The 17,081-nt window shown below is 46.7% G+C and overlaps 5 protein-coding genes across 7 annotated transcripts; 1 reads left to right on the plus strand and 4 right to left on the minus strand.

The window, feature by feature from the left end:
• Nucleotides 1-29: 29 nt before the first annotated feature.
• Nucleotides 30-4,954, minus strand: LOC136186096 (uncharacterized). Its single transcript, XM_065973330.1, has 5 exons — nt 3,099-4,954; nt 2,904-3,033; nt 2,664-2,855; nt 2,314-2,606; nt 30-2,258 (listed from the first exon to the last, which is right to left on the minus strand). Exons 1-5 carry the CDS (start codon nt 4,511-4,513, stop codon nt 98-100), a joined length of 4,191 nt encoding a protein of 1,396 aa, XP_065829402.1. The 5' UTR covers nt 4,514-4,954; the 3' UTR covers nt 30-97.
• LOC136186153 (E3 ubiquitin-protein ligase parkin-like) lies at nt 4,525-5,981 on the plus strand. The gene is made up of 5 exons (XM_065973411.1): nt 4,525-5,041; nt 5,090-5,268; nt 5,318-5,393; nt 5,438-5,577; nt 5,648-5,981. The coding sequence occupies exons 1-5, from the start codon at nt 4,555-4,557 to the stop codon at nt 5,831-5,833; spliced, it is 1,068 nt and encodes a 355-aa protein (XP_065829483.1). The 5' UTR covers nt 4,525-4,554; the 3' UTR covers nt 5,834-5,981.
• LOC136186109 (muscle, skeletal receptor tyrosine-protein kinase-like) lies at nt 5,943-9,227 on the minus strand. Its single transcript, XM_065973355.1, has 6 exons — nt 9,120-9,227; nt 8,176-8,805; nt 7,879-8,115; nt 7,003-7,832; nt 6,422-6,951; nt 5,943-6,373 (listed from the first exon to the last, which is right to left on the minus strand). The coding sequence occupies exons 1-6, from the start codon at nt 9,145-9,147 to the stop codon at nt 6,070-6,072; spliced, it is 2,559 nt and encodes an 852-aa protein (XP_065829427.1). The 5' UTR covers nt 9,148-9,227; the 3' UTR covers nt 5,943-6,069.
• Nucleotides 9,162-14,015, minus strand: LOC136186110 (hepatocyte growth factor receptor-like). Of its 3 annotated transcripts, XM_065973356.1 has the most exons (13): nt 12,943-13,664; nt 12,752-12,888; nt 12,581-12,700; nt 12,444-12,534; nt 11,548-12,180; nt 11,267-11,482; nt 10,495-11,220; nt 10,364-10,435; nt 9,999-10,309; nt 9,825-9,940; nt 9,609-9,774; nt 9,420-9,556; nt 9,162-9,368 (listed from the first exon to the last, which is right to left on the minus strand). In XM_065973356.1, the coding sequence occupies exons 4-13, from the start codon at nt 12,469-12,471 to the stop codon at nt 9,245-9,247; spliced, it is 2,529 nt and encodes an 842-aa protein (XP_065829428.1). In that variant the 5' UTR covers nt 12,472-12,534; nt 12,581-12,700; nt 12,752-12,888; nt 12,943-13,664; the 3' UTR covers nt 9,162-9,244. The 3 variants fall into 3 exon arrangements, with proteins under 3 accessions (XP_065829428.1, XP_065829429.1, XP_065829430.1); XM_065973357.1 differs by lacking the exons at nt 12,444-12,534; nt 12,581-12,700; nt 12,752-12,888; nt 12,943-13,664 and adding exons at nt 13,755-13,842; nt 13,896-14,015; XM_065973358.1 differs by lacking the exons at nt 12,444-12,534; nt 12,581-12,700; nt 12,752-12,888; nt 12,943-13,664 and having other exon boundaries at nt 11,267-11,498; nt 11,548-11,662.
• LOC136186127 (tyrosine-protein kinase receptor UFO-like) lies at nt 13,840-16,648 on the minus strand. The gene is made up of 9 exons (XM_065973380.1): nt 16,152-16,648; nt 15,855-16,091; nt 15,038-15,808; nt 14,911-14,982; nt 14,643-14,863; nt 14,476-14,597; nt 14,258-14,423; nt 14,067-14,203; nt 13,840-14,015 (listed from the first exon to the last, which is right to left on the minus strand). The coding sequence occupies exons 2-9, from the start codon at nt 15,910-15,912 to the stop codon at nt 13,892-13,894; spliced, it is 1,671 nt and encodes a 556-aa protein (XP_065829452.1). The 5' UTR covers nt 15,913-16,091; nt 16,152-16,648; the 3' UTR covers nt 13,840-13,891.
• Nucleotides 16,649-17,081: the final 433 nt, after the last annotated feature.

The following is a 17,081-nucleotide window of genomic DNA, read 5'->3' on the forward strand; positions in this document are numbered from 1 at the left end:
GCGCGCGTTTCTTAGCGTGACGCAGCAAGCCTCTGATTGGTTGTTTCACTATGGCGCAATAGCACGAACGTAAAGAACAGCGTAAAACAAAAAAATTCTACTCCTCTTCCAATAAAGGGTCTCGTAAGCCGGGCTTCGGTGATTTATCAGTCATTTTTTCCAAGCTGATAGCGCTCTCGCGGGAGTCACGAGCACCGGTAGTAAATTCATAATGCGATTTCGTCCCACTTCGTTTACGAGTCCCTTTCATTATCTTATCTCGTTTCGAATAGGCGTACAAGCAGGCCGCTGCAAACCAAGGTAGGTAAACCAAAACGTAGACGTAAGCACCATCGACAGTAGACAGGACTCGCCCCGAAGTTAGTACGGACAAGATACACAGGTCAAATAGAGCCAACATCTCAAAAACGTTGGCTAGCGTTGATTTGTAGGGTTTAGCTAAGCCTTGGATGAGAAGTAAAAAGACGGCGTAAATTGTAAGTGTCCTGCACTTCCATTCGAATTGATTGCCTTCGGGAACGTAAATGTCGAGCAATGCAAAGACGAAGCGACGAAGGAGATCGACTGAACACCACCACCATCGTTCGTCCTTGTACGGAGAGCAATAGATGTCTCCAAACGGTTTGAATCTCGGTCGATGTCTAGCCCACAGAATAGCAAAGGGAAAGGGCATTAGAACAAGTCCTAAAAGTAAGACGGATCCGATGAAAAGGCTAAGATGAGCATCGTCAAAGCAAGCGACAGACGGATCTTCGAGAAAGCGATAAGACGGAGATACGACGCCGTCCGGCTCGATTCGAACGCAACGGAGACACGAGAAGGCGACGTTGACGAGTCGGAAGTAGGATAAAACGACGACGAGCCAAAGGCCGTTGAGGCAATTTCGTTTGGAGAGAAGACGCGAAAGATACTTGACTTTGCATCTGTTTAGGAGAAACAAGAGTCCAATTAAGACGAGGGTGTAGAGGGGAGAGAAATAATGCCACGCTCGTCGAGCCAAGGCGGAGAAACTCGACGAAAAACACAAACCAAACGAAAAATCCAAGTTGACGATGTGAATGATAAAATAGGCAGCGGGATTCAGATTAACAAAGATTTGCGACGTTTGCGTGACGAATAGAAGCGCCGCAAGAATGGGCGTCAATTTCACGTTAAATCCAACAACAATGACGACGATTAGAAGACAGAAAAAGGCATTGAGAAACACGACAATCGGATAGTGATCGTCGCACTTCTGACACTCTAATGACGACGGTGTTACGGCATGTCCATCCTTACATTGACCGCACAGAAGACCTTGCCGACCATCGGCGCACATTCCATCTTCCCTTAGAGCCAATCCGTCGCCGCTGAAGTAACGGCAATAGTCTAAAACGCAACTAGCCACGGCACTGCGAGACGTTTTATCTGACGACTTTACGACGTCGATGGGATCGTTGACGTAGTAACAGGACAGTCCATTTGGCGTTGGTTCGTTTGAGGCGATCACCTCGCTGCAGTTGCTGATTGGAAAAGACTCCAAATTGTCCGGATAACCAATCCATTTGTACAGGTTCACAAACGCCGTGGCGTTGTTGGTACAGTAGCGTATCGTTGACGAATAAAGTGTATCGTCCTCAGTCGACTTCGTATTTAGACACGAGCAAGAGACCTTGGATAAATACTCGTCGTTGATGACGTTGGGAAGATGATCAAAGTCGACCGATTGCGAAGGCGAGCGAAAGCCGAGCGGACAACGAGCGAGAATAAATGGAATGCGAATAATCAAGAGCCAGTCAGTTAAATGCGACTTGGCGCGCACGACGAGATTTCCCCTGCTTCCTTCGCGACCATGAAGTCGTACAGTCGAGAGAGGTTGTTGAGGTGAAAAGAAAACCTTCTCGTCGGCTCGATAACCGACTTTGTCCACCTCCAGTAGAACCGATCCGTTCAAACTCTCCAATTCCATATACGTTGATGATCCGCTCGGTTCGAGGAATTGGCCTTTCATTGTGAAGTTCATTACGAATTCTTTGCCGGGCGAAGGCGTAAGAATGATGGAACTGGGATTGGGTTGATCGGTGGCGGCACGTAGCGATCCCGTCTCGATTGTATCGTCGCTGTAGACGAGCCACGACCAGGGAAAGTAGAGCATATCGGGATGGGGAAGCGAGCCAATTCCCGCCGCCGGATTAAGAGATTTTCTATTGTCATCCAATAGTTGTAGTTCGTCAACAAGAAGACGAGCACTCGTCGCCAAGCTAGAGATGTTAGAGAATCTACAAAGGATCGTCTAATCAAAAGATAGGAGAGATTGTTAGAAAGAAATCTTACAATTGCAGTGCTTCTGTGCTGTTGCATTTTTCTAAGGAAAGATAGAGTTTTTTACCTGCTGGTTTAAAACAGCGGCAACTGGCTCCTTCGAAGGTGAGATAATTTGGCGCCGAACTGGCTATGCTGTGCACAGAGTGAGCCGAAGTCGTCACAAAGGCCACTTGCTTCTGTAGTCCACCCAAATTGAATCCCGGTGCAAAATTAGCGAGCCAACAGTGACGAAACGTGTAGGCGTACACGACGTCTCCGTCAATTCCGGCTGTATTATTAATCACAGTAATATTTCCGCTTATCTAAACAACGACGTCTTTAGTTCTGCCTAAGACTTTCGTTGCAACTACGAAGTATACCTGTTGTTCAGGATGTTCGTTTCCGAAGGAGATAAAACACGGTCGCGTTCGGTCAACGTCATCAAACGAATAGTCAAAAACCAAATTTTCGTACGTAGCCTCCGTGCTCGCCTCATCCGCCCACAAAACGCCTCCGTAACTGTTGACAAAGTTGTTTTCAAAATGCCCAGATTCAAGTCGACTCAAGTCGACCTGAAAAAAGTATAAGAGTAGATATATAGGGACTCTCTTTACTTTTACCTGACTGCCGGAAATGACGGCCATGCCGGCGCCCTTTTCTGCTGAATTTCCTATAAAGAAAATGCGTCCACTCATGCCCAAAAACGACGAGACGAGGAAAATAGCGCCACCGGAATTATTAAGAAAACGACTGGATGAAAAATTAAATTAGAAAATATGTTTTCCTTATTATTATTATTAATCTCGTTGTGGTACCTTTTTCCGTCAGTCTCCAAATGAATACGGTGCGTATAAATGCTTCCTTGCCTTGCTGTATTGTTGAAAAAAGTGCTACTCGTAACGAATACTTTTTGAAGGTGGCAGTCCTCCAAACGACCGGACAATTTGGAATATTGAAAAACGATTTCCGTATAGTAATAGTAGAGAAATAGCGCGGACCCAGATAGCGCCTTGTTTCCTTTGAATAGACAATCAAAAATAGTCACATTGTAAGAATCGGTCGTCGTAAATTTTCCGGCAAAATTCAAAAACACGGCACCGCCATTTGCGAGAGCTTCATTGTGCGAGAAAGAGCAATTGGACAGCGTCACGGCATTGCTTGGAGTCAAAGTGACAGCTAGCGCTCCCCCAGATAAAGCAAAATTATTCGCAAAATTCGTATCGCGTATAGAAACGGAATTATTTGCGCTGTTTTGCTCAAAAAAGACGGAAACGGGTGACCGTCCGCTAACGGGACGAATACCAGAGAAGAGACAATCGATGACAGATACGTCATTAGATTGAGATGACATGTCAAAATGAATCAGAAGAGCCGTCGACGTAGATGTGGAATCATATTCGGATTCAATCAAGTTATTTCCAAAACTTGGTTTATAAAGATATTGATCCTTCATAAAAGTGTAGCTAGCATTTCCCACGGAAGTAACGTGAACGTTTTGTAGGATTACTTCCGTCTTTTCGTCCGTCATTCCCATATAAATGTAAATGAGTTTGAAATCCGGGTCCTCTTGTTTTTCATTTCCAGCGAGAGAACAGTTTTCAATTTTCGTTTTACCGCCTGCTGGATAGACTAGAAGTGCTCGCTGTCCTGCCCTAATTCCTTCGAATTTCACGCCACGTATGACGACGTCTCGCGACCGATCGACGGTAATCAAAAGAAAGAAATTTCTCACATAAAGTGCTTTGGCTCGAAAATGAAAATTTTCCACCGTCACATCTGACGCGTTTTTTAGATAGAAAAGAGCGGGAAAGCGACCGCCAATAGACGTAAAATACGATAGTTCTTCGATAAAATCGCTTCCGTCTCCTTCGATGATGACGTCGACACCGAGAAATTTCCAATGACGAAAATTGACGAATAGAAGAGGATCGCTTTCGTACGTTCCCCTTTCGAAGAGAACGCGATGCATCCGACGTTCCGACGAACACGTGTCGCCGAATATGACGTGAGAACGTCTTTGGCGCGTGACGCTACACGTTGCATTGAGTCGCGCGATCATTCCTTCAATTCCCCGGCACGGAGACGTCGACGCGAGACCGCACGACGACGCGACACGTCCACGTGTCGGCGATACGTAGATTTCGACCACATCGCATTCGATGAAGACAAAGAAAACAAATAATAAAAGCAAAGGAGAGGGCTCCATAGCCGGGGCTTTGCGAACTCTCATTCTCACGTGACGCGCTGAGTCACCCTCAGCAGTTTTTCCGCATGGCCAAAACAGCGGACAGCGTCGATTCGTTCGTATTCTGTCGCGAGTGCAATCTTTTGGAAAAGGGAAAAGTGCGCGTTCGCTGCTCGTCGTGCCGTTCGGAAGCGTACTTATTCGACGGCAATCTTCCCCGTTCGTTCGACGAACTCGAAAGCGTTCGTTTCGTCGGCGAATGCCTAGCCGATTGTAATCGTCGCACGAAGGCTCAATTCTACACGAAATGCAGCCGTCCGGCGTGCACGAGCCCCGTTTATCCTCTCAACATGGTCCGAATAGGAAAAGAAGACGAAGAGTGTTCCATTTGCTGTTGCGACGTCGCTGGCTTTCTCGTCGTTGAATTCAATTGCGCCTGCGTTCTGTGCGCTCAGGACGCGACGACGGGAAAAGTCGACAAGTCGTGTTTTTCCGAGTATTGTCGCGGCAATATCGAAAGCGCCGCGCGATCGCTCGTCTTTCAAGACGAAACGGTCACCTTCGGGTGTCCCAGTAAGAAACTAGAATAAATAAAAAATAAATATTAATTAATTTTTATAGATAAGCATCCCAATTCGTGGATTAGAGATATTCAGCATTTTCGACTTGCTGGATCGAGAATGTGGACTCAGTATAAGGATTTTGCGGCGCAGCGAGTCGTGGAGGAACAGTGTCCGAAATGTGGCTGCGGTATCGTTGGATTGCCTGACGATAATCGAGTCGAATGTCCCAACTGCTCAGTAAAGAAGAGATTTGTTGCGTCTCCTTTTGATTTCTATTTCTCTCTAGCATGGATACTGCAGGAAAAAGGGATGTTATAAGCCATGGCCTAGAGATACTGAACATACTTGTGATACCACTCCAGGTTTCCTTTCTTCCTCTTGTGCTTTTCTTATTGTTTTGATTCAGAGGCTCCCATGATTCCCGGCGCCAAGATTTGTCCGACTCCCGGCTGCCCTGCGCCGCACATTCACTACTTCAAGCACGAGTGTCATCATATTGGTTCGAATGGTGGATGTGTCGTTTGTGACGCTCACTTCTGTTATCAGGTATTTATTTATTTAATTGCGAGTGAAGCCAGCTTTTTTTTATTATGTTTTCTCTCTCTCTCTCTCTCAGTGTTTGACCATTCAGAATTGCAAGCCGCAGTGCCATCACGGTGCAAGGGACACGTGCTCTTGTCCTCTTTTCTGCCCAAACGATCGATCGTGTGGATGCCCTATCTGCCCTGGCTGCCCTGACTACAAAGGACAGTGTCCTGAGTGCAAGGAGTGCAGGGGCGGGTGCAAGCACAGCGATAACTAAACTTTTCAGAACTCTTTTTCTCCGTTTTCTTTTTCCGGAGCTTTTTGTGAGCTTCTTGGACTTTTTTTGCTTGCTGCAGTCCCAGCTTTTCCGTTACAGTATACACGTGTACCACATCTGGTTGACGTTGATTAAACTATACATACAATACAGACGCACTCTACCCTACCGTTTATGAGTAACCAACAACCCTTGCCAAGTAAACACAACTGTAAAACGGACTCCTAGCTAGCTAGCTAGGATAGCATTTCTATTACCTTTGCAGCAGATGGCCTCTCTTCGGCCTCTTTCACGCAGCACTCGCGCATCACGGCGACGTACTCAGGCGGACAGTCGTCTGGGGGAACAAGGAGGCCTCCACTGCTGACGTACTTTACCACCTCCTCGTTGCCCATGCCGTAATAGGGTCGCATACCCAGCGAGAATACTTCGTAAATGACGACTCCAAGTGACCATATGTCTGACTTGAGCGTGTATTTTCCGTAGATAATACTCTCTGGAGCCATCCAGCGAATGGGCACCGGAGACATGCCCTTCATTCTAAACGCAATTAAATTATTTATTTTCTTGATTCGAGACGTTGCGTACCTGTAGTAATCGTTCGCGTAGATGTCTCTAGACAATCCAAAATCGGAAATTTTGACCGTCAGTCCTTCGCCGACGAGACAATTCCTCGTTGCCATGTCTCGATGCACGTAACGACGCTTGGCGAGGTAAACCAATCCGTGGCAAATTTGAAGGAGCATTCGTTGGAGATCCTTTATCGTGACAAAGTGACGGTATTTCGGTTTGTCGTCGTCTGTGCCGCAACCGCTATCATTGGCGTCGGTCTGAAGCACTGTCTCAACGGAAATTTTACAGGAGTGCAAAAATCCGGTCAAATCTCCGAGGCTCATGTATTCGAGCACCATGCAATTTGGCTCTTCTTCTGTGCACTTTGCGAGAAGCGTGATGATATTGGGATGTCGTAGTTGACTCAGTATACTTAGTTCCATAAGGAACTCTTCCTTCTGAGACTCGCTTTCGCCGTTTCGCTTTTCTTTTAAGACTTTGACTGCAACCAGGGTATTGCTGCTGTGATTTTGACTATTAAAACTGCCCACAGATCCCAAGAAAACCTAATTAAATAGATAGATGACGTCATTGATTTATATAGCCATGTAGCAAACCTGTCCAAATGCTCCTTCACCAAGATCTCTCACATATTCTATACTATCGAGAGAAATTTCTGGAAAGTCTTTCAGGGTAAATTCTGGATTGACAAGAAAACGCTGTGATGTTCCTTGTTTTCTAAGTGCCATTTTCATGCTGGATGACGAAGAAATTCTAATGGACGGAATTCCATAGCTCGAATTTGAGTGACAGGGTCCCATCTCCCCGTTTTTGACGTCATGACGCTGACGTTTCCGACGATGCAACAGAAGAATAATAAGACTTAGCAACGCAGCGACGAGCGCAAAGAAAAGAACGATAGAAACAATAACAGGCGTGCTGATTCCACTTTCCAAATTGGGCGTAGTTGGCGAAGTGGGAGTCTTCAACATCATACATTGAGAATCCGCGCTAGATGGCAACTGAGCACAGTTCAGCGCTTCGGAAACCATATGAAGAGGTGTGATTGCTTTTTTGGCGAAAGACAATTGGTATATGGCTATTGCCTCTCGATAGCTAGATGCACAGCCGCCCTTATCTCCAAATGCTGTAAAGCATGCGTCTGAGCATAAAGGAGAAGGATAGGAGTAGTTCTGAGAGTCTTTTGTTACAGTCAAACAATCAGGATACAGTAAATGGCAATAGAGAGTAATGAGGAAGCCGGCACATGATGGGCTTAGAAGCTGACTTAAAGTCTCATTGTTTTCTTGAAAAACTTTAATTGTTTCATTGTTTAAGTAGCTTTGATTGTAGCGAGAATCGACAAAGACGAGAGAACCGGCACGACTCCCGCGACACACGCCTCCGCCACTGTACATTTCACAAGTGCCATTGACTTGAATAGTATCTAGACAAAAAAATAAGTGACGTTGAGAGACGAGTGCGCGGTTTACCGTCCATAGAGGTGCAATTACAATTGACCCACGTTTGTCTATTGGCAGCGTTCGTCATACACCAAGGTCTGAAATTTCGATACTGTAATCCGACCGTCGCGCACTCCGTATATTCTATTCCTTGATAAGTGAAAGGAAACGCGCATTTTGCCTCACACTGGGGCTTCGCTTTCGATGGAGTAACGGCCGAGCTATTAGTCGTCGCCCGCGGGGTCGGCGGTGGCAAAGTAGGCAAATCTAAAGAGCAAAAATGACTTCGTTTAGAAAGAATAATATTTTTTGATATGCGATACTTACTCAAAAGTTCATCGTAACAGCTTCCGCTGTCTTGCGAAGGCAAGCCGTCACACTGAAAGTCTCTGAAATCCGTGTGAATAGCGTCAAACTTTTTCACCTCCGCTAAAAAAGCAGACGATCCCGACGCGGCGACAAACAGTTGATGACAGAGATGCTGATGCTTGAAAATGCGCTCGCAGCTTTCCTTGCACAGACGTGGCATAATCGCCTTTCCCGAACTGTCCGTGTGACAATCGGGCATCATATAGACGCATATACCCTCGATAAGCAACGTCTGGCATTGAGGAGGAGCCGGAATTGACCCAGTGACTATCGCTAGGCCTCTGACTAGCTCCGACATGAAATGAGTGACTCGACTTTGGCTGTATTCGGGTCTCGCGTCGACGTAAATCGTCCGATTGGCGCGAAAAGGCTCGCAGACGCTCGCCAATTCGTCGTTGAAAAGTTCGCATTTGCCCTTGGGCGTTTGCGCTGTAGATCCGATCGCGGTGGGCGATCGAGTCCTTGTCGTTGTTGATTGAGTCGTTGTTGTCGTGATGACAGACGTAATTAGAGGAGAGGAGCGGGTGACCTCGTGCCCCCGCTGTGACGTCGTCGTCGACGAGGAGAAAACGACGAGAAAGTTGACGACTGGAAAAAAAGAGAGTACGTTTATACCTGGGATACGGATGTCGACCGACTGCGCCGCAATCTAGCCACGCAAAGTCGCGAAGCCACAGCTGCGAAGCCTGCTGTGCACGCCGACGTCGACTACGACTACAACGGCCTTCCGCGACTGCTTTTGCGAGCCGTTCGAGTTAATCGCGAGCTTCCTACGCGGTGATGGAGGAATGGGGGAGGAGGGGAGTGGGTGGGTGTGCTGGGAAAAACGCTGCCTTCATATCCTCGCAGCGTAGTTATTCCGTGATTCGATGAGGAGGAGGGAGATTGCTTTTCGCGCTTACCTACTGCCGTCGCCAACACGCTGACCATCGCGAGACCACAAGTTCAGTTCTGTAGTGAAGTCTATCCGGGTTCGTACACCTTGCGTTGCGTCACAACATCAATATGCAAGACAATCAGGAAATGATTACACAGTAAGGTATCCGCCTGGGATGTTTGTTCCCAGATAGTCACCAAGCGTTTCGACGATCTTTTCAAATGACGGTCTCTCTCCTGCTTCTGTCAGCCAACACTGATTCATAACTTCGTATCTATAGCTCAGAAAAATTAGCACAAAGTAGAAACAAGACATTTCCACCTACATTTCTTCTGGACAATTACTGGGTCTGTCCAACCGATCTCCTTTTTCGAGAAGTGAAGCGATGTCCTGAACAGCTACTCCAGGATACGGCATCTTTCCCAGGCTCATGATTTCCCACAGTGTAACTCCATATGACCACTTATATCACAGAGAAACTAAAACGATTAGTAGAGAATTGAGGAAGACTGACCGTATCGGTTTTGATGGTGAAGAGGCCATCAGTAAGACTCTCCAAAGCACACCAACGAATGGGAATACGTGCTCCCTTTGGATTCATTCGATAATAATCCTTTTCCTCTTGCAGCGCCCTGGCCAACCCAAAATCGGCGACTTTAATTTTCAAATCCCAGTCTACCCTATTTGTAAAATGGTGAGAGATAGTAGGCTTATAAATAGGCATACTTACATGCAATTTCTCGCAGCCAAGTCTCGGTGCACGATACCTCTCGCTGACAAATATTCCATTCCCTTTGCAACTTGATAACCAAACTGCACGAGCTCGACAGTTGTCGGAAGAGGACTCTACACAGGAATTGGCTCAAGGAACATTCCTGTGGTCCGCGGCGCGCTATAGTACTACCTCCGTTGTCAATTCATTAGTTCCAACAATAGGTTCATTACTTTTCAAGCTAGTGCCACCCGTGTCGCAAGAAAACGTGACGCCACTCGAAAGTGTTGTCGTTTTGATTCTCTTTCTCCTCAGATGCGTTCGGAGGTCACCCAGCATCATGTAGGGAAGAACGACCAACGGTGAGGTGTATCGCACGTTGTCGCTATTTGGTGACCAGCAGATGCCAAGTAAGTTCATTACATTCGGATGATTTAAATCGGTCATTCGTAGAGCTTCCATCACAAAGCTCTGCGTCTCTTTTGTCGGATCACTGCCCGGGTCTAAAAGAGACAACCATTTCATGATTAGGACGATTCGATTGGGTTAGAAAATACCAATTTTGACAGATTTGGCAGCTACGGTTTGTGAAGAATCCAAAAGACATTTGTACACTTTACCAAAATTGCCTAAAGTAGTACAAATATTTTTGAGAATGTAATAAATGAATGAGTTTCTACTGACGCACCTTCGCCAATGATATCTTGAATTTTTAAACGGTCAGGACTTATAGCAACTTTTCGAATTTTCGTCTCTGTAGCTGAATCCCAAAGAGACGGACGAAGAGGTACGAGAGGAAAGCTTCTTTCAGTCAGAGTATTTTGAGATCTTCTTCTTCTGCACGCGCAAATTGTAAGAAGGACGGCAACAGTAATGATGACAACCAGTGTACTAGATGCGCTAGATGCCACTATGACAATAGGAAACGGAGAGCCCGTCACTGTTGGCGTCTTCAACATCATACATTGAGAATCTGTGCTAGACGGCAATTGAGCACAGTTCGGAGCTTCGAAAAGCATATGAATAGGAGTGATTGATTTTTTGGCGAAAGACGATTGATATATGGCTATTGTCTGCTGATAGCTAGAAGCACAGTCGCCCTTATCTCCAAATCCTGTAAAGCATGCGTCTGAGCATAAAGGAGAAGGATAGGAATAGTTCTGAGAGCCCTTTGTCACAGTCAAACAATCAGGATACAGTAAGTGGCAATAGAGAGTGATGAGGGAGTCGTCACATGATGGGCTTGAAAGCTCACTCAAAGTCTCATTGTTTTCTTGAAACATTTTAATCGTTTCAGCGTGCAAGTAGCTTTGATTGTAGCGAGAATCGACAAAGACGAGAGAACCGGCACGACTGCTGTGACACACTTCTCCGCCACTGTACATTTCACAAGTGCCATTGACTTGAATAGTATCTAGACAAAAGAATAAGTGAAGTCGACAGACGAGTGCGTCGCTTACCGTCGGTGGAGGTGCAATTGCAATTGACCCACGTTTGTTTATTGGCAGCGTTCGTCATACACCAAGGTCTGAAATTTCGATACTGTAATCCAACCGTCGTGCACTCCGTATATTGTATTCCTTGATAAGTGAAAGGAAACGCGCATTTTGTCTCGCACTGCTTCGCTTTTGATAGAGTGACGGCGGAGCTATTTGGCGGCGGAAAAGTAGGAAAATCTAAAGAGCGAAATGACTTCGTTTAATTAAAAAGAATATTATTTTTTTTGATATCTGATACTTACTCAGAAACACGTCGTAACAGCTTCCGCTGTCTTGCGAAGGCAAGCCGACGCATTGAAAGTCTCTGGAAGCCGCATGAAGAACGTCAAATTTTTGGCTATCCGCTACAACAAGAAACGATCCCGTCGCGACGTCAAACAGTTGACGACAGAGATGCTGATGCTTGAAAGTGTGCTCGCAGCTTTCCTTGCACACACGTGGTACGATCGAACTGTCCGTGCGACAATTGGGCATCAAATAGATGCATATAATCTCGATGAGCAACGTCACGCATTGAGGAGGAGCCGAAGTTGTTGAGTTAGCGACTACCGATAGGCGTTTGAGTAGCTCCGACACAAAATGACCGATTCGAGTTTGGTTTCTGGCCGCGTCGACGAAAATCGTCTGATTGGCGCGAAAAGGCTTGCAGACACTTGCCAATTTGTCGTTGAAAAGTTCGCATTTGCTCTTGGGCGCTTCATGATCAAGTTGCGTAGTAGTTGTAGGTCCGATCGCGGTGGGTGAAACTGATCGAGGCGTTGTCGCGATCGTCGGCATTACGGTGGTGATGACAGGCGCAATTACAGAAGAGGGAAGACCCCGTGTTTGCGGTTGTGACGTCGTCGACGTCGAGAAAACGACAAGAAGGTTGACGGCTGGAAAAAAAACACACGCAACTATAGTTTACATGGGATCGATGCGGATGTCGACTGCTCCGGCCGCAGAGCAGTCTAGCACGTGGACTAAAACCGCCTTCCGCGCGTCTGCTTTTGCGATCCGATCGCGAGCTTCGGAGCGAGGAATGCGAAGGTCAAGGATCGAGCTAGGGTGTGCTGGGGAAAAATGCTGCGCCCATATCCTCGCAGCGGACTTATTCCGTGATTTGATTAGGAGGAGAGATATCGCTTTTCGCGCTTACCTAATGCCGTCACCAACACGCTGACCATCGCGAGGACCACAAGTTCACCCGTGTATAGCGGAGCCTATCCGGGTTGGTACACTCAGAGTCTCTAAAGATAAAATATGGCTTACTACTGGCATTACGTCACCAATTACACAGCAAGGTATCCGTCTGGAAGGTTCGCGCCCAGATAGTCGCCAAGTGTTTCGGCAATCTTTTCAAATGATGGTCTCTCTCCTGCTTCTGTCAGCCAACACTGATTCATGACTTCATATCTATAGCTCAGAACAATTAGCACAAAGTAAAAACATGACGTTTCCACCTACATTTCCTCTGGACAATTACTGGGTCTGTCCAACCGATCTCCTTTTTCGAGAAATGAAGCGATGTCCTGAACAGCTACTCCAGGATACGGCATCTTTCCCAGGCTCATGATTTCCCACAGTGTAACTCCATACAACCACTTATATCACAGAGAAACTAAAACGATTAGTAGAGAGAATCAAGGAAGACTAACCGTATCGGTTTTGATGGTGAAGAGGCCATCAATCGGGCATCATATAGATGCATAAAATCTCGATGAGCAACGTCGGGCATTGAGGAGGAGCCGGAGTTGAGTTAGTGATTATCGATAGGCGTTTGACTAGCTCCGACACAAAATGACCGATTCGAGTTTGGTTTCTGGCCGCGTCAACGTAAATCGTCTGATTGGCGCAAAAAGGCTTGCAGACACTCGCCAATTCGTCGTTGAAAAGTTCGCATTTGCTCTTGGGCGCTTCATGATCAAGTTGCGTTGTAGTTGTAAGTCCGATCGCGGTGGGTGATCGAGTCGTTGTCGCGATCGTCGGCGTTACCGCCGTGATGACAGGCGTAATTACAGAAGAGGGAAGACCCCGTGGCGGCTGTGACGTCGTCGTCATCGACGACGACGACGACGTCGAGAAAACGACGAGAAGGTTGACGACTGGAAAAAAAAGAACACGGAACTATAGTATACATGGGATCGATGCGGATGTCGACCGAAGTACTGCTCCGGCCGCAGCGCCCCGCGATCGAATTATAAGCCTCTAGACGCGAAGCCTGCCGCCCTGTCCTGCGCTAGACGTACGAAGAAAAAACAAAATTGTGCAAGCAGGTGACGTGGACTAAAAGGACTAAAACCGCCTTCCGCGCGTCTGCTTTTGCGATCCGATCGCGAGCTTCGGAGCAAGGAATGCGAAGGTCGGGGAGGTAGGAAGTGGGTGTGCTGGGAAAAATGCTGTGCTCAAATCCTCGCAGCGGACTTATTCCGTGATTTGATCAGGAGAAGAGATCGCTTCTCGCGCTTACCTACTGCCGTCGCCAACACGCTGACCATCGCAAGACCACAAGTTCACCCGTGTAGCGGAGCCTATCCGGGTTGGTACACTCAGAGTCTCTAAAGATAAAATATGGCTCTGGGTACACTACTGGCGTTACGTCACCAATTACACAGCAAGGTATCCGTCTGGAAGGTTCGTGCCCAGATAGTCGCCAAGCGTTTCGGCGATCTTTTCAAATGATGGTCTCTCTCCAGCTTCTGTCTGCCAACACTGATTCATAACTTCATATCTATAGTTCAGAAAAATTAGCACAAAGTAAAAACAAGACGTTTCCACCTACATTTCTTCTGGACAATTACTGGGTCTGTCCAACCGATCTCCACTTTCGAGAAATGAAACGATGTCCTGAACAGCTACTCCAGGATACGGCATCTTTCCCAGGCTCATGATTTCCCACAGTGTAACTCCATACGACCACTTATATCGCAAAGAAACTAAAACGATTAGTAGAGCGAATCTAGGAAGACTAACCGTATCGGTTTTGATGGTGAAGAGGCCATCAACAAGACTCTCCAAAGCACACCAACGAATGGGAATACGTGCTCCCTTTGAATTCATTCGATAATAATCCTTGTCCTCTTGCAGCGCCCTGGCCAACCCAAAATCGGCGACTTTAATTTTCAAATCCCAGTCTACCCTATTGATGAAAAGTGTTGAGAAACAGTAGGCTTATGAATAGGCGTACTTACATGCAATTCCTTGCAGCCAAGTCTCGGTGAACGATACTCCTTGCTGACAAATATTCCATTCCCTTTGCAACTTGGTAACCAAACTGCACGAGTTCTACAGTTGTCGGAAGGAGACTCTCTTCCTACACAGAATTGACTGAGCAAAACCTTTTCTGTGATCAACTTACTCCTATTGCTGTTTTTATTCTCTTTCCCCTCAGATACGTTCGGAGGTCACCCAGCATCATGTAGGGAAGAACGACCAGCGGAGAGGTGCATCGCACGTTGTCGTTATTTGGTGACCAACAGACGCCAAGTAAGTTCATTACATTCGGATGATTTATATCGGTCATTTGTAGAGCTTCCATTACAAAGCTCTTCATCTCTTTCGCTGGATCTGTAGCCGAATCTAAAATCATTTTGCAATTTAGAAGATTAAATTTGGCAACAAAATACCAATTTTGAGAAATTTGGCGGCAACCGTTTGTGAAGAATCCAAAAGACACTTGTACACTTTACCAAAACTGCCTAAAGTAGTACAAATATTTTGAGAATGCAAATAAATGAATTTCTACTAATGCACCTTCGCCAATGACATCTTGAATTTGCAAACGATCGGGATCTATAGCAACTTTTCGAATTTTCTCCTCTGTAGCTGAATCCCAAAAAGACGGACAAAGAGGTACGAGAGGAAAGCCTTGATCACTAGTGCAGCTACTTCTTCCAGTCTGAGCATCATAACTCTCATTTTGAGATTTTCTTCGTTTCCGACGATGCAACAGAATAATAATAAGACTTAGAAAAGCAAAAAAAAGAAGAACGACAGCAACAATAATAACAGGCGTGCTGATTCCACTTTCCGAAGTTGACGTAGTTGGCGTAGTTGGCGTCTTCAACTTCATACATTGAAAATATGTGCTAGACGGCAATTGAGCACAGTTCGGAGCTTCGGAAATCACATGAATAGGAGTAATTGATTTTTTGGCGAAAGACGAATGATATATGGCTATTGTCTGTTGATAGCTAGAAGCACAATCGCCCTTATCTCCAAATGCTGTAAAGCATGCGTCTGAGCATAAAGGAGAAGGATAGGAGTAGTTCTGAGAGCCTTTTGTTACAGTCAAACAGTCAGGATAAAGTAAGTGGCAATAGAGAGTGACGAGGGAGTCGTCACATGATGAGCTTGAAAGCTTGCTCAAAGTCTCATTGTTTTCTTGAAACACTTTAATCGTTTCAGCGTACAAGTAGCTTTGATTGTAGCGAGAATCGACAAAGACGAGAGAACCGGCACGACTGCTGCGACACACGCCTCCGCCACTGTACATTTCACAAGTGCCATTGACTTGAATAGTATCTAGACAAAAGAATAAGTGACGTTGAGAGACGAGTGCGTCGCTTACCGTCCATAGAGGTGCAATTACAATTGACCCACGTTTGTCTATTGGCAGCGTTCGTCATACACCAAGGTCTGAAATTTCGATACTGCAATCCAACCGTCGTGCACTCCGTATATTCTATTCCTTGATAAGTGAAAGGAAACGCGCATTCTGCCTCACACTGAGGCTTCGCTTTCGATGGAGTAACGGCCGAGCTATTAGTCGTCGCCTGCGGGGTCGGCGGCGGCAAAGTAGGCAAATCTAAAGAGCAAAAATGACTTCGTTTAGAAAGAATAATATTTTTTGATATGCGATGCTTACTGAGAAGCTCATCGTAACAGCTTCCGTTGACTTACGAAGGCAAGCCGTCACACTGAAAGTCTCTGAAATCCGTATGAATAGCGTCAAACTTTTTCACCTCCGCTAAAAAAGCAGACGATCCCGACGCGGCGACAAACAGTTGATGACAGAGATGCTGATGCTTGAAAATGCGCTCGCAGCTTTCCTTGCACAGACGTGGCATAATCGCCTTTCCCGAACTGTCCGTGTGACAATCGGGCATCATATAGACGCATATACCCTCGATAAGCAACGTCTGGCATTGAGGAGGAGCCGGAATTGACCCAGTGACTATCGCTAGGCCTCTGACTAGCTCCGACATGAAATGAGTGACTCGACTTTGGCTGTATTCGGGTCTCGCGTCAACGTAAATCGTCCGATTGGCGCGAAAAGGCCGACAGACGCTCGCCAATTCGTCGTTGAAAAGTTCGCATTTGCCCTTGGGCGTTTGCGCTGTAGATCCGATCGCGGTGGGCGATCGAGTCCTTGTCGTTGTTGATTGAGTCGTTGTTGTCGTGATGACAGACGTAATTAGAGGAGAGGAGCGGGTGACCTCGTGCCCCCGCTGTGACGTCGTCGTCGACGAGGAGAAAACGACGAGAAAGTTGACGACTGGAAAAAAAGAGAGTACGTTTATACCTGGGATACGGATGTCGACCGACTGCGCCGCAATCTAGCCACGCAAAGTCGCGAAGCCACAGCTGCGAAGCCTGCTGTGCACGCCGACGTCGACTACGACTACAACGGCCTTCCGCGACTGCTTTTGCGAGCCGTTCGAGTTAATCGCGAGCTTCCTACGCGGTGATGGAGGAATGGGGGAGGAGGGGAGTGGGTGGGTGTGCTGGGAAAAACGCTGCCTTCATATCCTCGCAGCGTAGTTATTCCGTGATTCGATGAGGAGGAGGGAGATTG

Source organism: Oscarella lobularis, chromosome 4 (genome assembly GCF_947507565.1).
Source record: "Oscarella lobularis chromosome 4, ooOscLobu1.1, whole genome shotgun sequence".
Classification (NCBI taxonomy): Eukaryota; Metazoa; Porifera; class Homoscleromorpha; order Homosclerophorida; family Oscarellidae; genus Oscarella; species Oscarella lobularis.

Bases quoted from the DNA above. Each gene is read 5' to 3' on its own strand.
- LOC136186110 (XM_065973357.1), bottom strand. From the start codon at position 13,782: ATGGTCAGCGTGTTGGCGACGGCAGTAG. The intron at 12,181-13,754 runs GTAAGCGCGAGA...TTTTTTTTCCAG, and splicing joins CGTGTTGGCGACGGCAGTAG to CCGTCAACCTTCTTGTCGTT. The intron at 11,483-11,547 runs GTAAGTATCAGA...TTCGCTCTTTAG, and splicing joins CTGTTACGACGTGTTTCTGA to ATTTTCCTACTTTTCCGCCG.
- LOC136186096 (XM_065973330.1), bottom strand. From the start codon at position 4,513: ATGAGAGTTCGCAAAGCCCCGGCTATGGAGCCCTCTCCTTTGCTTTTA. The intron at 2,607-2,663 runs GTATACTTCGTA...GTCGTTGTTTAG, and splicing joins ACGAACATCCTGAACAACAG to ATAAGCGGAAATATTACTGT. The intron at 2,259-2,313 runs GTAAGATTTCTT...GATCCTTTGTAG, and splicing joins AGCACAGAAGCACTGCAATT to ATTCTCTAACATCTCTAGCT.
- LOC136186153 (XM_065973411.1), top strand. From the start codon at position 4,555: ATGGCCAAAACAGCGGACAGCGTCGATTCGTTCGTATTCTGTCGCGAG. The intron at 5,394-5,437 runs GTTTCCTTTCTT...GTTTTGATTCAG, and splicing joins TACTTGTGATACCACTCCAG to AGGCTCCCATGATTCCCGGC. The intron at 5,578-5,647 runs GTATTTATTTAT...TCTCTCTCTCAG, and splicing joins ACGCTCACTTCTGTTATCAG to TGTTTGACCATTCAGAATTG.
- LOC136186109 (XM_065973355.1), bottom strand. From the start codon at position 9,147: ATGGTCAGCGTGTTGGCGACGGCAGTAG. The intron at 8,806-9,119 runs GTAAGCGCGAAA...CTTTTTTTCCAG, and splicing joins CGTGTTGGCGACGGCAGTAG to TCGTCAACTTTCTCGTCGTT. The intron at 6,374-6,421 runs GTACGCAACGTC...AATTGCGTTTAG, and splicing joins TACGCGAACGATTACTACAG to AATGAAGGGCATGTCTCCGG.
- LOC136186127 (XM_065973380.1), bottom strand. From the start codon at position 15,912: ATGACGAACGCTGCCAATAGACAAACGTGGGTCAATTGTAATTGCACC. The intron at 15,809-15,854 runs GTAAGCGACGCA...TCTTTTGTCTAG, and splicing joins TAATTGCACCTCTATGGACG to ATACTATTCAAGTCAATGGC. The intron at 14,598-14,642 runs GTAAGTTGATCA...AATTCTGTGTAG, and splicing joins GAATAAAAACAGCAATAGGA to GAAGAGAGTCTCCTTCCGAC.